At 46.1% G+C, this 15,763-nt stretch overlaps 1 protein-coding gene across 4 annotated transcripts in view; it reads left to right on the top strand.

Annotated features, from left to right (window-relative positions):
• Positions 1 to 5,372: 5,372 nt before the first annotated feature.
• The window catches only part of CNMD (chondromodulin), a gene marked incomplete at both ends in the record, with an annotated part of 31,668 nt that continues 21,277 nt past the window's right edge, over positions 5,373 to 15,763 (top strand). For 2 of the 4 annotated variants that reach the window (XM_080689647.1, XM_080689646.1), the window contains 2 exons: positions 5,376 to 5,447; positions 5,859 to 5,996. In XM_080689647.1, coding sequence (XP_080545773.1) covers positions 5,376 to 5,447; positions 5,859 to 5,996 — 210 coding nt within the window. Of the gene's footprint in view, positions 5,448 to 5,858; positions 5,997 to 13,790; positions 13,932 to 15,763 lie in introns of all 4 variants that reach the window. The other 2 variants (XM_080689648.1, XM_080689645.1) reach the window with 2 other exon arrangements.

Genomic DNA, 15,763 nt, shown 5'->3' with positions numbered 1-15,763 from the left:
CCCAGTGCCAAAACAACAATACGATACAGTAACAATAAAGGTAGCTGCAATAATAGTGCCAAAAATGCAGGCTGTCCACAGCAGTCCACACCTCTCCTGGAAGGAGAATCCATGTGTATTCCCCAGAGGCAAGAAAGAGGCCATTTCAAACAACAGTTATCAGCCCGCTCCTCACTCCAGGAGCTCTCACCAACCACGAGTCTTCCATCTCAATAGACACTCTTCGCTTCTTTACTGACACCATGACACCAAGTACAACACCACCATTAAGCTCTTCAACTTAAAGTGCCCAAACTTAGCCGCCGCTTCCTACATCCACCTGGTTGCTTGTGCTCGGTGGGTGTGCAGAGGGGTGGTCCTGACGTCTGCCCCTCTAGTGTTGGGGTCTGCTTAACTGCCTAACAGAACTTCCGATGAATTAGCTACATGTAGCGCCAAGCGCGTTGGCGTCTGCAGAACCGCCTGAACTTCCGATGAATGAATCTGCAACATGTAGCGCCGAGCGGATATGGAAGGCGTAACTACTCTCCTTGCCCCCGCTAGCCCAATTTGGTAATGTTGAGCCTTATTGGCTCAAATAATGCTTCTGTGCTCGTGAACCCCTCGTGCATTTATTATGGTTGGCTACAAGTTATGTGCTTTGCGCATGCAAGAGTGACCTTTACCTTGATAGGTTAGAATAGTTTCCTGTTGGAAATCCCCCTTGCGGTTTTTTGCTTTAAATTGGGTTGCCTGAAAAAAAAATAAACGAGATCCTGCTTGACACGTCTCCCGGCTCGTGTGATTCTGTTCAGGCCGTCGGCACTCAACCTTCCTGTAAGCCCCACCACTGACGAGCTGGACCCGTCACTCTAGCACAACTCATCCCCCACAGGCTTGTCGTTTCTACCTCCAGTGTTGATTTCAAATCCATTTATTCCTTCCCACCCTGTTTACAGTTATTCTATTCTAACCACCATCACCTGCAAAGCGTCCCCCAAAATCTTCCCTTTTACTCTTTCCCCCTAGCGTTTGCTCATTCTACCCCATAGTACCCAAAATTGTGGGGGGTTTACGTTTGAGGTACTGGGAAATGAACCCAGGGGCATTCTATCTCTGAGTTATACCCCCAGCCCTATTTTTTAATGTTTTGAAACAGGGTCTCGCTGGGTTGCTGAGTCTTGTTACATTGCTGAGGCTGTCTTCAAATCTGTGACCCTCCTGTCTCAGACTCCCAGGTACTTGGATTATAGGCATGTACCACCATAGGCAGCTTAAAATAGTAGGTTTTTTTGTTTTGTTTTTGTGGTACTGGGATCTGAACCCAGGGCTATTCTACCTCTGAGCTACATCCCCAGCGCTATTTTTTTTTTTTTTTTTGGTGGTACTGGGGTTCCTGGAAGCCCTTCTACCTCTGGGCTACACTCCCAGACCTACTATATATATATATATATATATATATATATATATATATATATTTTTTTTTTTTTTTTTTTTTTTTTAATTTGGAAACAGGGTCTCTTAAGCCAGCAAGGCTGGCTCGAACCAGTGCGATCCTCCTGTCTCCGCCTCCCAAGCTCGGGGATTACAAACATGCGCCACCACGCCAGCCCTATTTTATTTTGAAACAGGGTCTTATTAAGTTGTGGAGGGCCTCACTAAGTAGCTGAGCCTGGCTGAGAACCTGTGATCCTCTGGTCACATCCTCCCAAGTACTAGGATTAGAAGCATGCACCACCATGCTCGGCTAATGGTGCTTTTTAAGCGCAGCACTGATTGTGCCATCCTGCTATTTGGAGCCGCTTAAAATGACTTCCCAATACTAAGAGGAAAATTTTACAAATTCTTATATAGCCTAGAAGACCCTATTAGCTAAGGCAACAGCCCCATCTCTGGCCATGCTTTCTTCTGCTCTCTGCAAGGCTCGTGGCCTTTGAATATACTGTCCCTCCACATTTCCAATGCGCGCGTGCACGCACGCGCACACACACACACACACACACACACACACACACACAACCTGCCAGAGTCCTCTTTTCAGTTCTTATTGGAAATGCTCCTTCCCCAGGCGCTGTCCCCCTTCCCCTCCCAGGGCCCATTAGATGTCGTATGATCTGAGGTTACCTGTACCAGGTATCTCAAGAGTGTGCATCACAAATACAATGACCTCGTGGCCTTTGTGATTACCTGCCGAGTACCTGTCTTTTGCACTATTCCATAAGCTCCTTGAAGGCGGGAGCCAGGCCTGGCTTCCTCGTGGCTGTGTGCCCAGCGCCTTCCCTGAGGGCGGGGTTGGATCCTAACCCCCAGGGAAGTGCCTGCACACTGGGCAGCAGAAAGCAAGCCTCTGACCAGCAGCCTTGCTTCCTGGCTCCTTTTCCTATGGTCTTCCTCATTCTTAATCATCATCCTATCAAAACATTACCTTAAAGTGATAAAAAAAAATTCCACTTCAGCAAAATGGAAGAGGAAGCCATGGTCTCCCTGCCAGCGCCTCAGTCAGCTACTCCCTGTGTATCATTTGCTGAGAATGCATCACTGCGGTGAGGTTCCGCACTCCGTACCGCCCACCTCCTCTGCGCCTCCTCCGGGTTCTCGTGTCCCCTGCGCACCCATTTGTCACTTGCATCCTCCAGTCCTTCCCCCCCAAGGTTCATCTCACTTGCTTTGGGTCCATTCTGTCCTTCTCTGTCTTTCTGACCCCGCCCCTTCCCCTGTATCCTTCAGACATCTTTCCAGCCCTGCGGGGCCACCCCTGGTCCTCTGACTCCCTCCATCTATCCTCCTGATGTTTTCTTCTTCCTCTCGATGCCAAAGTTCTTGAAAGAATCGCTCAATCTGCAGCATTTGCTTCCTCCCACCCACTCACCATTATTTATTATTTTATTCACTCACTTCTTGAATAGCTAATGCGTGCTCACAATTCAGAATTCAAAACATGCCAGAAGGTACACAGTGAAGCATCTTCCTTCGGCCCTTCTCTGGATCTCAGAAGCAACCCCCACTTCCAACTCTTGTTTATCTTCCCAGAGAGCACATGCATACCTATATTCTGGCTCGTGTTTTTATTCAAATGGAGGCATTTATACACATTTTCTACCCTTTGCTTCTTTCGCTTAAAATATCTTTAGAGGTTGTTCTATATCAGTATATCCAAAGCTGCCTCATTCTTTTAAATGGCTGTCAAGTTCCCGCTGTGAGAACACACTATAAATTTTCTACTCTGGACACTGAGTATATTTCTAGCCCTTCATTCTAACAAACATGCTGCAGTGCGCATCCTTAGACATATAGGATGTTTCCACCCTTGTGAGTGCATCCGTAGGATAAACCCATGAAATGAAATTGCATCTTGCATTTTGGAATTAAATTGCTCTCCATAGAAGTTGTACCAGTTCATCCACACAGGGCAAGACCTGGAAAGGCCTGTTTCCCCTTGGATTCTCCGACAGGTTTCTGTAACAAATGTTTGTTTTTGCCAGTCCAGTCGGTGGAAAAGTATACTTTTAATTTGCATTCCTTTTATGAAGGCAGTCAAGCATTCTTCTTACATTTAAGAGCCATTTGTGTTGCTACTTCTGTGAAATATCTGTTCTCATCCTTTATCCCCCCTTTTATCATTTAATTGTTCCTAGGAACATCCTATATTAGAAAATGAACTCTTTGTCTGTTGTATGTGTTGCAAATATCTTTAGTCACTCTGTGACCTCTTGCAATATGTCTTCTGTGCCCAATAAAACAAACGCAACTACGATGCTATTCGTTTCCTCCTATTTGCCAAATCCAAAGGCCTTTCATGTGTGCTTATTTATTTATTTATTTTTTGGCATTTGACACATTGACCCATCACTCATTTTGAACGCTCTGTTTTAATTGTCTGCACTACTTTGTCTGGGATCATCTCCCACTTTTCTGTTTTTTCTCTTACTCCTTCACAATTGCCCTTGCAAAAGGAGATATTGAACTCTGCTTCAGCAAGTGCCCAGAATGAGCCCTGGCTGGAGATCTCACTGGAAGCTTCTCTAACTGTGCACCTGGTAGGATGTGGAGGCGAGTACCGTGGGCCCATCCGCGGGGACGTGCAGGGATGCGTAGACAAGGCAGGCTCCGCATGTTTCCTCAGAATCTCCCACGTCAAGCTCAACACGTCTGAGAAGCGTTCCTGTCCATTCCTCATCTCTGCGGGGAGCCTACAGCTCTCCTCATCCTCCAGGCCTGAAGCCTCAGTCTCTCCCATCCAGGAGTCGCCACATCCTACCAATTCAATGGGAATCTCTTCCCTCCTTCCCAGCTGAGTCTTCAAACTAGTCACCATGTCCATCCTGCCTTCTGCATCCCCTCATAGTTAAAGAATGGTCCATGAGAGCCGGGCGTGGTGACACACGCTTGTGGGTCCCACATTTGGGAGGCTGAGACGGGAGGATCGCGGTTCAAGGACAGCCTCAGCTACTTAGTGAGGCCCTTTGCAACTCAGTGAGACCCTGTTTCAAAATTAAAAAAAAAAAAAAAAAAAAAAAGCCGGGTGTGGTGGCGCACACTTGTAATCCCCGCGCTTGGGAGGCAGAGACAGGAGGATCACGCTGGCTTAAGAGACCCTGTTTCCAAAAATAAAAAAAAAAAATAGGTCTGGGAGTGTAGCCCGGATATAGAAGGGCTTCCAGGAACCCCAGTACCACAAAAAAACAGACAAAATAATAATAATAATAATTTTTAAAATAGAGCTGGGGGTGTAACTCGGAGGTAGAATGCCCCTGGGTTCCATTCCCAGGATTGCCAAAAAAAAAAAAAAAAAATTGGTTCATGATTCTTCAACAACTCCCCTGCTACACAGTTCCTGCACATCCAGCCTCCCTCTGCTCCCGTAAAACTTGGTTCCTCCCATGCACCAGCCTCCTCACTCCTCAGCAGAGGGTTCTGCACAAAGCTAGACTCCATCCTGAACTGAGACAGCCTGGGTGAGCGCTGTCCTTCTAGTAGAGGCAGATGGCGTTCCCCAAAGCGAAAACAGCTGCCTGCTGCACTTAAGAAAGCTAGTTCCCCTTAGTTAGAGCCCTTGACATGCTAAAAGCTGCCTGGGTGACTGGCTGACGACTCTGGCCAGGGAGCATTTTGGGGGGCCCCAGGGCTCAGCACCCCTGCTCGGAGGATGCACTCACCCTTAAGAGCTCAGTTTTTTCCAGATGTTAAGTGGGGACCTGTAGAGGGGAGAGAGTGGAAAGAAGCCAGCATTTGGGGATGTGGGGCCAGCTCAGCCGGCGCCCGGGGCGGGAGAGGGAAGGGAGGAGAGAGGCGAGGCGCTGGACTGGTGGGTGGGGACCGTGGGGCTGGCCGGGCAGGACTGTGCAGTGTGTGCGTGCAGCACGTTGGGCAGTGGGACCGAGCCCAGGGCCGCAGCAATGGCAGAGACCTCAGACAAAGTCCCTATCACCCTGATGGGGCCTGAGGACATGGAGTTTTGCAGTCCCCCGGTGAGTACTGCCCAGACCCCGGGTCCTGAGGCGGGGTCGGTGCAGGGCCCGGGCTGCCATAGGGGTCTGCGTGCGCTGACCGGGTCAGGGGTCTGTGCCATTGACGTGTGGTGGTGATGGGGGGCAACTGGGGTGCCCACGTGTGTGCGTGAGTGGCGCCCCCACTATGAGTGTGCAAGGGCCGGGCACGCACAGGCGGGTGTGGGTCCCGGCAGGGGAGAGTCAGACCCAAGTTTTCTGATGCGCCTCCACCCAGAGGACCAGGGAGGATCAGGGGCCCTGGGGAGCGAGCGCAGCGGAGAGAGGCTCCCAGAAGGAGCCACCGGAGCGGTTCCCACCCCCTCGAGACCCTGGGCGGGCTGGCGGGCGGGGTGCGGGCGCAGAGCGAGGGGTCCCCCAACCGGCCCGCAGGCGTACGCTGTGATGGTGAAGCCCTCCAGCCCTGCACGTCTGCTCAAGGTCGGGGCGCTGGTCCTCATCTCCGGGGCGGTGTTGCTGCTCTTCGGGGCCATCGGGGCCTTCTACTTCTGGAAGGGGAGCGACAATCACGTAAGTCCAAAGGGAGTCGGGGTGCGCGGGGCCGGGAGGCGCGCGGGGCGGCGGGTCCAGTCACACTGTCTCCCCGCTAGGTGGCGCCAGTGCGCTGGTGACGGGTGGGGGCTCCTCTCGCCGCAGCTGCGGTCTCCCTGTATGGGCTCTAGGGACACCTCTGGCCCTGCTGCCTTCTGCTCCTAGACAGGATCCTGGGAAAGCAAGGAGTTTTTGTTGTTTTGTTTTGTTTTGTTTTGGGCTTTTTTTGTTTTGTTTTTTAGGAGGGAGGTAGTATTGGGGATTGAACCTAGAGGCATTTTATGTCTGACCTCCATCCTCAGCACTTTTTGTGTTTTTTGAAATAGAGTCTCTTAGCTGGGCTTGGTGACCGCCTGCTTGTAGTCTTAATACTTGGGAGGCTAAGACAGGAGGATCGTAGGTTCACAGCCAGCCTCAGCAACTCAGGCCCTCCACAACTTAGTGAGCCCCTATTTTAAATTGAAAAAAACAAGGCCGGAGTGTAGCTTAGAGGTAGAAGTCCCTGGGTTTAATCCTTAGTACCCAGTAACACACACACACACACACACACACACACACACACACACACACACAGGAGGCCGGCAGGCAGGAAGGAAAGGAGTAAGGAAGGAAGGTGAAGAAAGAAAAGATGAGAAAGGAAAAGAAAAGTAAAGAAAAGAGGTCTCTTTACGTTGCTGAGAGGCTTGCTAAATTGCTAAGGCTGATCTTGAACCTGCAATCCTCCTGTCTCTGCCTACCAAGTACTGAGACTGCAGTTGTACACCACCACACCGAGCTCAGACAAGGTTCTAAGAAAGGATGTTGAAGCCCTGTGAGGAGGAGAACACAGTGGGTGCTGGATGAGAACTGTTTTTTGGGGGTTTTTTTGTTTTTTTTTTTTGTTTTTTGTTGTTGTTGTTGTTGTTGTTGTTGTTTTTGCGGGTCTGGGGATGGAACCCAGGGGCATTTGACCTCCGAGCTACACACCCTGTCCTGTTTTTCATTCTTTATTTTGAAACCCATTCTCACTAAGTTGCAGAGGGCCTCACTAAGTAGCTGAGGCTGTCCGCTAACCGCAATCCTCTGGTCTCAGCCTCCCGAATGCTGGGATTACAAGCGTGCGCCACCACGCCCAGCGAGAGCTGTTCTTGTCCTTGTGCTGGTGCTCCTGGTGCTCAGGGCTCGGCTGTGAGCTGTGAGCGTGGGTAGAGACATGGCCTCTCTGCACTCTGTTTACTCATCCTTAAAGGAAGAAATGGAACTGAATGACCTCTCAGGCCCGATTTAACTGAGAAAGACTATCAATTCAAGACCTGGGAGAAGCGAGGGGGGAATGTCCAACCTATCATTGGGGGTGATTTTTTATCTTTCAGGAAGATTCTGTATGTGATCTGTTTTTACTAATACTCCCTTTTCTTCCTTTCTCTGGGAAAAAAAGTCTCAATTTCTTAAAAGTAGCAAATCTCTTTAAGCATCAATTCCAGCCTCGTCCGTGTGGTTTAATGGCAAATGTCTCACTAACTACTATCCTACCTTCTTTGTATGCAACTGTTTGTGTTAAAGCTCCAAGGGCTCTCAAGGAATATAAAAACTGCTTCTGCCTTGACTGGGCAGAACTCCAGTGTGTTCCCTAAATACCTGAATGTGCTCACCTACGTAAAAGGGGGCATTTTATCTTGATGACCATCGCCGGGTCTGCTATAAGCTCATTTCTACTAATGGAAAAGAATTCCATCCCCAGGGTGCACACAAAGGGCTCTTTCTTAATCGCTGTCCTCCTAGGATCTGTGACTGCTGCTTTCCCCCTCTCTCCCACCATGAAATTCAAAGCATGAACGAACTCCAGTACTTAGAGAAAATGGTGCTGAAAGCAATTCAACCATTTTACACATCACATCTTCTGCAGTCACTGCATAATTTGTATTTTTAACTCAAATGCCTAATGTAGATAAGCATGCCATTTAGCACTGAGTCTGTTTTAGAGACTATATCAAATTTACAAGCATCAATTTGTAAGATCAGAATTGCACTGTATTTTGCGTGGATTTGAAAAGTGCCTTAATGTATTTGTATTTTAAATATAGAAGCTGGGCCAGATGCTCATATTTGAAAGCAGCAAATCTGAACATGAGAGCGATTTCAATATCTACATCTCCATTCGTGGCAGGGTTTAGATTGCCATCCCTTTGGGAAATCTGATGGTATTAGAATATAAATGTTATCTTTTAGATAACAAAGCCTCGGTGGTATAGGTCATTTGGGGATAAAACTATCTATGCTTTTTCATTTTGGGATAAATATTTTTGGTCATGATATACATAAAAAGAATACCATTTGGCATTTAATTATTCAAGGCAAACATGGCTAACTGGCAAGCCTCTTAGAGTGAACAATCAGAACAAGCGAGCCTCCCTCATATTCTGTCTTTCACTTTCCTGTAAGATGTTGGGTTGCCTAGTTGAAGAGAGCAGTATTCAATTCTAAGAATACAGAGGAATAGTGAATCACATTTTATTACCAAAAATCAAAATTATTACTATTTTTTACACAAACAGGAGAGTGAAGAAGATCATGGCAGGGTTGTGTGTGTGTGTGTGTGTGTGTGTGTGTGTGTGTGTGTGTGTGTTTCCCAAAATGTCCAAAGTTGATCCATACTATTTAAGTCTGAAAAATAAATTACAAAATTCTAAATATAGAAGGTTTGGCACCACCTAGGCATAGTACAGGCACAGGTCTGCCTTCCCTGAGTACAAATCTAAATTGCCCAAGCAAAACATAATCAAGCTGGGCATGGTGGCACACGCTTGTAATCCTAGTACTTGGAAGGCTGAGACAGGAGGATTCCAGGTTCGAAGCCAGCCTCGGCAAATTATGAGGCCCTCCACAACTTAGTGAGACACTGTTTCTAAATAAGAAATAAAATTGGGTTGGGAATATAACTTGGAGATAGAATGCCTCTGGGTTTAATCCCCAGTACAAAAAAGCTAAGTCTCTGTCAAACAGGAAGATGTGTCATGCTAACGGGCTTGTCCTCTCTGGGCATTATTGGTGCCTCAGCTCCTCTATATTGGTTTAAGATGAAAACCAGCTGAAATTTACCTCCTTTCCCTTTCATATGGGTAAATCCCTGAGGATAAGCCTGCTCAAATTTAGCTGGAGCACCGTGAAACATGGGATCCTAATAATCAGAGGATAACTGGGCTCAAATATTGAGGCCATTTTTTCATCCACATCATTTCAAAGGGAACAAAGCATTGAAGTATGGGAAATTCTCACTAACACGAAATTACTGACGACCCCGCCCTGTGGGATGAGGGGAGGAGACCATTGCTTGGGGCCTTTCTTCCCAGACTCATTTTTCTAGATATTTTCCCAAACATTATGTAATTAATCTTATGGAACTCAGGCCTTATTAAAAACTCATTAGCAAATATCCTTGGCTGTAAAAGGCACCATATTGAGCAGAATTTTGGCAAATAATAAACTTTGTTGAACTTGGATAGAAATAGCCTCAGGTGCCAACAGCTCCCTGAGCTTAGAATAGGTCATGTAATTGCTGCTGCCCCAGCATCCCAGCATCCCAGCCTTTTGCCCAGCTCTGAGCCCAGAACTTGAGAAACCAAAGACTGGCTCTGACTGCTCTGTTCCGGCCCCCGGGCTTCAGGAGGGCACAGGCTTCTCACTGTGAACCCCATGGGGACTGTGCATGGGACAAGAGCTGATGCCACTTTCTGAAGGAGCAGTAGGTGGAGGTGGAAGAAAGTGAAATTAGGACCACAAGCCATTTTTCTAGCATTTTCCTGCTTCCTAAACAATTATGAAGAACTTGGAAATGGCTGAGTTGTTAAATGTTGCATTGCTTTACTAGTCCTTATGTGCAATGCAATTAAAAAAATAAAATCCTGAGCCGGGTGTAGTGGCTCCCAGTACCTTGGAGGGCTGAGACAGAAGGATCATGAAGGTTAAAAGACAGCCTCAGCTACTTATTGAGTCTCTCAGCAACACAGTGAGACCCTATTTCCAAATAAAACATAAAATGGGTCCCATAGTATAGCCTGTAGGTAGAAAGCCCCTGGGTTCCATCCTCAGTACCACCAAAAAAACCCCTGATGTGATGCCTCACACTTGTAATCCCAGTCCTTGGGAGGCTGAGACAAGAGGATTGCAGGTTTGAAGCCAGTCTCTGCAACTTAGCGAGGCTCTCAGCAATTTAATGAGACTCTTGTTCCCAAATAAAAAAATAAAATAGAGCTGGGGATGTAGCTTGAAGGCAGAATGCCCCTGACTTTAATTCCCAGCACCACACACACACACACACACACACACACACACACACACACACACAGATTCTCTTGTCACCTGAGTGAAGGATATTCGTGCCAGGGGTAATGCACACTGGTGCTGTCTGCCAGGCGCCTTTCAACAGTCATCATTCAGCCATGTGAACAGTGGTTGCTCAGAGAGCACGGGGCAGAACAGAGGCTGCCTTCTCAGCCCCACCTGCAGAAAGCCCCAGCTCAGCCAAAGAAAACAGGTTTCCCAAACGTGGCTGCTCATGAGGACCACCTGAGCGGCGAAGTGAAAACAGACGGCCGGCTCTGCTCCAGATCTACTAAACTGAAGCCCCAGGAGTGGCCCCCTGATCAGGCCAGCTTGGGAGACTCAGCTGCAGCCACTGGAGCTCCGTAGAGGAGGAAGGAGGTGGCGTGGTGAGGTGGTCCGGCTGAGACAGATGCTGATAGTCGTGCTGAATGAATCCCGCTGCCTAAAAGGGGGGGGGGGGCATTTCTCCATCTCCGATGAGAAGATAAAATAGTGCTCTGTGGGTCTTGTAATAATGAGTTTTCCCTAAGCAATGATCTAATAACAACAGAAACATTTTCCAGTGTTTGTCCATGTTGCAGCCATTCTTCATAATGAGGGAGAAAAATTAGACTTGAATTGAATTGGAGCTATTTGCAATTCTGACTGGCTGACCTGACATAGGGTAGAAACTGCCTCTCATTGCTTCTCAATCCATCCTCTTTGAAGATGTATGCGTATGTCTGTGTGTGTATCATACATACATACATACATATATGAAGATGTAGCTATGGATATGCCTCTGCATCCAGAAAAAGAAAAAAAGAAACCCCCCTGCTAATCCACCACACACAGAAAGGTGCAGCCGGGCAGGAGCATGCTGAGCAGGAGCAGCATATGAATTCGTTTTAAACAAATTTAAACATAGTTTAGTGATTTCTTTTTTTTTTTTTGGGTGGCACTGGGGGTGGAGCCCCAGAGGCTTTCTACCTCCGGGCTATACTCCCAGACCTATTTTATATTTTATTTGGAAACAGGGTCTCACTAAGTTGCTGAGAGCCTCACTAAGTAGCTAAGGCTAGCTTCGAACCTATGCGATCCTCCTGTCTCAGCCTCCCAAACGCAGGGATTACAAGTGTGCGCCACCACGCCCAGCTCATAGTTTAGTGATTTCTAAACTAAGGAAGCTCTTTAGATCATTTAACTTTTTTTTGGGGGGGGGGCTGATTACTAGGGATTGACCCAGGGGCATTTTGCCTCTAAGCTACACCCCCAGCTCTTTTTATTTTTTATTTTGAAACAGAGTCTTGCTAAATTTCAGCAAGTTGGCCTCAAACCTGCCATCCTCCCATCTCAGCCTCCCAAATACTGGGATTACGGGTGTGTGTTACCATGCCTGACTTGGATTATTCAATTTAGTGGCCAACAACAACAAAAATTAAGTGGAAAAAATTTCTCTCTAACAAAATCTTATTCATAAATGCAAGAGAGTCAGGTGTGGTGGCACACGCCTGTAATCCCAATACTTGGGAAGCTAAGACAGGAAGATTGCAGGTTTGAGGACAGCCTCAGCATAAACCTAGTGAGACCCTGTTTCAAATAAAATAAAAATAAAATAGGACTAGGGTGTATCTTGGAGGTAGAATGCTCCTGAGTTCAATCTTCAGTACCACGAAACAATACAAATAAAAAAATAAATGCAAGAGAGAGAGCAGGAACAGTAGCGCTCTGGCTAGACTGTGGGAGGGCCAGGCCCGGAGGCCTCAGAGCTGTAGGAGGTAGATGGGACCACTGATGAGGACCAACTTCTTCATTCCACACTCTAGAAACTCCCAAGACCAGGGAAACATGGCTCAGCCGTGGCTGTTCTGATGCCTGGGCCAGCGCTCCTCTGGGCCTCCCCTCCCCTCACACGCCACCTGTCTCATCATAACAAAATGTCACTACACCATATGCCCATCCCATAGGGCGAAGCAAGTGTTTCCCTTTCGAGCCTGAACAGATGTGCCACTGACCTTGCTCTCCACAAGTGCTTCTCTACATTACATAATCCCAGTCTTGTTGACAGTTTTTATTATATAGGTTGCACTCCAAGATGTGTGTGTGTGTGTGTGTGTGTGTGTGTGTGTGTGTGTGTGTGTTTACTGGAAATTGAGCCCAGGGGCCTTATACCTCTGAGTTAGACCCCCAGCCTTTTTTTTTTTTTTTTTAATTTGGAAACAGGGTCTCACAAGTTTCTGAGGCTAGCCTCGAATCTGTGATCTTTCTGTCTCAAGCACTAGGATTATAGGCCTGTGCCATCATGCCTGACCCATGCCTAATCTTGATTGAAAGATGTGTGTGTGTGGTACTGGGGGTGGAACCCAGAGGCTCTTCTACCTCTGGGCTATCCTCCCAGACCTATTTTATATTTTCTTTGGAAACAGGGTCTCACTAAGTTGCTGAGAGCCTCACTAAGTAGCTGAAGCTGGCTTTGAACTTGTGAGATCCTCTTGTCTCAGCCTCCCAAGTGCGGGGATTACAAGAGTGTGCCACCAAATGTGGCTCAATTGAAGGATTTTTAAAAATCACTTTCCAAAGTAAGGTACCAATATGGACTTCTCCAGCTGAAATCCCAGTCAACCTTTAACTCCTCAGCTTCCATTTATCCATTAATACCTCTCAATCCAGCTGCATAAGAGAACTGAGTGTTAGAAAACCACATCCCCACAGATTATGATTTGATTGGTCCAGAGGAAACCTCAGGCATGGGACCTGGTGAGTCTGCCTGCCCAGTTGCTTTGGTTTTTTGTTTGTTTTGTTTCGGGGTTTTTTTTGTTTGTTTGGGGTGTGTGTGTGTGTGTGTGTGTGTGTGTGTGTGTTTTAAGTACTGGGGATGGAACTCAGGGGCATTCTACCTCCAAGCTACACCCCCAGCCCTGTATTTTTATTCTTCATTTTGAAACAGGGTTTCACTGAGTTGCAAAGGACATAAGTAGCTGTCTACAAACCATGATCTTCCTGTCTCAGTCTCTCAAATACTGGATTACAAGCGTTTACTACCATGCCAGGGCGGTTATAAAGTATTTTTAAAGAAATTATTGATGCCAGGCACCATGGCACACACCTGTAATCCAAGTACTTGGGAGGCTGAGACAGGAGGATCCTAGGTTTCAGGCCAGCCTCAGCAATTTAGCAAAACTCTGTTTCAAAATATAAAAATAAAAAAATAAAAAGAACTGGGTATGTAGCTCAGTTATAATGCCCCTGGGTTCAGTCCCCAGCACAAAAAAAAAAAAAAAAAAAAGAAGGAAAGAAAAAGAGAAAAGAAAAAAATCATCGTGTTAAGTGATTGGTGCATGAATGAAGTCCTCATACATTCATGCATTATTATCAAGGATGGTTCCGTGTATCTCAGGAAAGTCTGGAAGCCACTTCACACATTGCAGGTCTAAGATAAGCCCTGGATTGCTGGAAAAGGAAAGCACTGCTAACTCTTATGTTCACTTCCAGATTTACAATGTCCATTACACCATGAGTATCAATGGGAAATTACAAGATGGGTCAATGGAAATAGATGCTGGGAACAACTTGGAGACCTTTAAAATGGGAAGTGGAGCTGAAGAAGCAATTGAAGTTAATGATTTCCAGAATGTAAGTATATTTCATGCATTTAGAGAGTTTAACCAGGCAAGCCTGGGAGAATTTTCCAATTCAAGAAGAAGCCGCAGTCCTCTCCTGTACCCCATGATAACTGTTCTTTATAGTAGTCACAGTGCCACTAACCCGCAGGTGTCACGTAGAAATTCCTCTGAGAAAAAGTATCACGCCTTGTCCTTCATATTTTTAAAAGAAAAAAGACAAAATCTACGTGGTAACACAAGCAAACAAACCTACTTCACAAACAACTTCAGGCACAGTGGCAGTAGTAGTCCCAGCTATTCGGGAGGATGAACCAAGAGGAAGGAAGGAAGGAAGGAAGGAAGGAAGGAAGGAAGGAAGGAAGGAAGGAAGGAAGGGAGGAAGGAAGGAAGGAAGGAAGGGAGGGAGGGAGGGAGGGAAGAAGTACCTTTATTAAAACCATGAGTTCATGGACTTGAGGAAATAACTTTTGTGTATGTGTGATACTGGTGATTGAACTCAGGGACATTCTACCTCCAACCTACACTTCCCAACCTGTTGTTTTGCTTTGTTTTTGTTTTGAAATAGGGTCTCACTAGGTTGCTGAGAGTCTTGCTACCTTGCTGAGGCTGTCCTCAAACCTGTGATTCTCTTGTTTCAGCCTCCCATATATTGGGATTATACCATGCCAGCTAGGAAATAACTTTTTTTTGAAAAACTGACTGCTAGGAAATAGAAAAAATATGGTTCTAGAAATCAAAATAAAGCTTGATTTTTAAAAATAAAAAATACCATTGAGGAGGTCAAATGCCTCTGGGTTCCATCCCCAGACCCGCAAAAAAGAGAAAAAGAAAAAAAAAGAAAAAAGCAAGCTCCTCTTGGAATTATATGAAATCTTGGCAGAAAGATTTTTTTTAAAAAACCTATTCTTTCCAAGTAATTTTCTATAATATGGTAAATAAAATGCCCAAACTATTTAAGACTGTTTTAAATTCTGAAATTTGAACTTCTAGAGAGGAAGAAAATGTTAAAGATCTAATAGTCTCATCAACAAGAGATGGGATTTACTCACATGCTTTTCTCAATTCTTCTGGTTTCCTATTTGATCCAGAAAATTATCAGGGGCAAATTCCCTACGACAGCCTGTTTTCTGGCCATAGTCTATTAGAGAAAAACATTCAAATCTCTTTGAAAAGGAGACCATTTTGTTTTACAAAAATTTAATTGACAGGTAATTTGAGACATTAAGCTATTCAGTGATGCTTCCATGTACATCTGCAAACCAAAGTGCCACTCCAGGCCTAATTTTCCATGGGCCAACATCAGTATCTTATTTTCTTTCATGTTCTGTGAGGAGGAAGAGGCATCACTATTTGGCTTCTCCTGTTAACTCTGCAGATGGAGTAGGTGAAACTTCGCAATGCAAAAAGGTTCTTGAAAATAATGTTTCTTCTGATAGTTTATTGGTCCACAAACATCTCATTGACCCATCTTCCTCTAATTGATAAGAAAAACTAAAGATGCTTTTCACTTGCGTAAAAGCATTCCTCCTGTTGGAACCAAAACTCACTTCACAAGTACCTCTGAATACCCAACAGATGCTAATGCTGGAGCCCTGGGACATTGCACATTGTTTGAGGATGACAAAGACTGGCTATGTTCAGAATAGCCTCCGCCCTGGGGACAGGCTCTGCGGCTCTGAATGTACCCAGCTGCACTTTGTTTGGTCCTAGCTTTACAAATGGCTCTGGTCAGTGCACAAGTATAATTTCTCTGGACCTATTAAAGGCTTTTACTGCAAGACTCAGGACAGGTTAAAAGCATCTTTTTTTCCTTGCACTGCTCGACATAAACTAATAAAATGT

Source organism: Muscardinus avellanarius, assembly GCF_963383645.1.
Source record: "Muscardinus avellanarius genome assembly, chromosome: 2".
Lineage (NCBI taxonomy): Eukaryota > Metazoa > Chordata > Mammalia > Rodentia > Gliridae > Muscardinus > Muscardinus avellanarius.
This window is presented reverse-complemented; position numbering and strand designations above follow the sequence as displayed.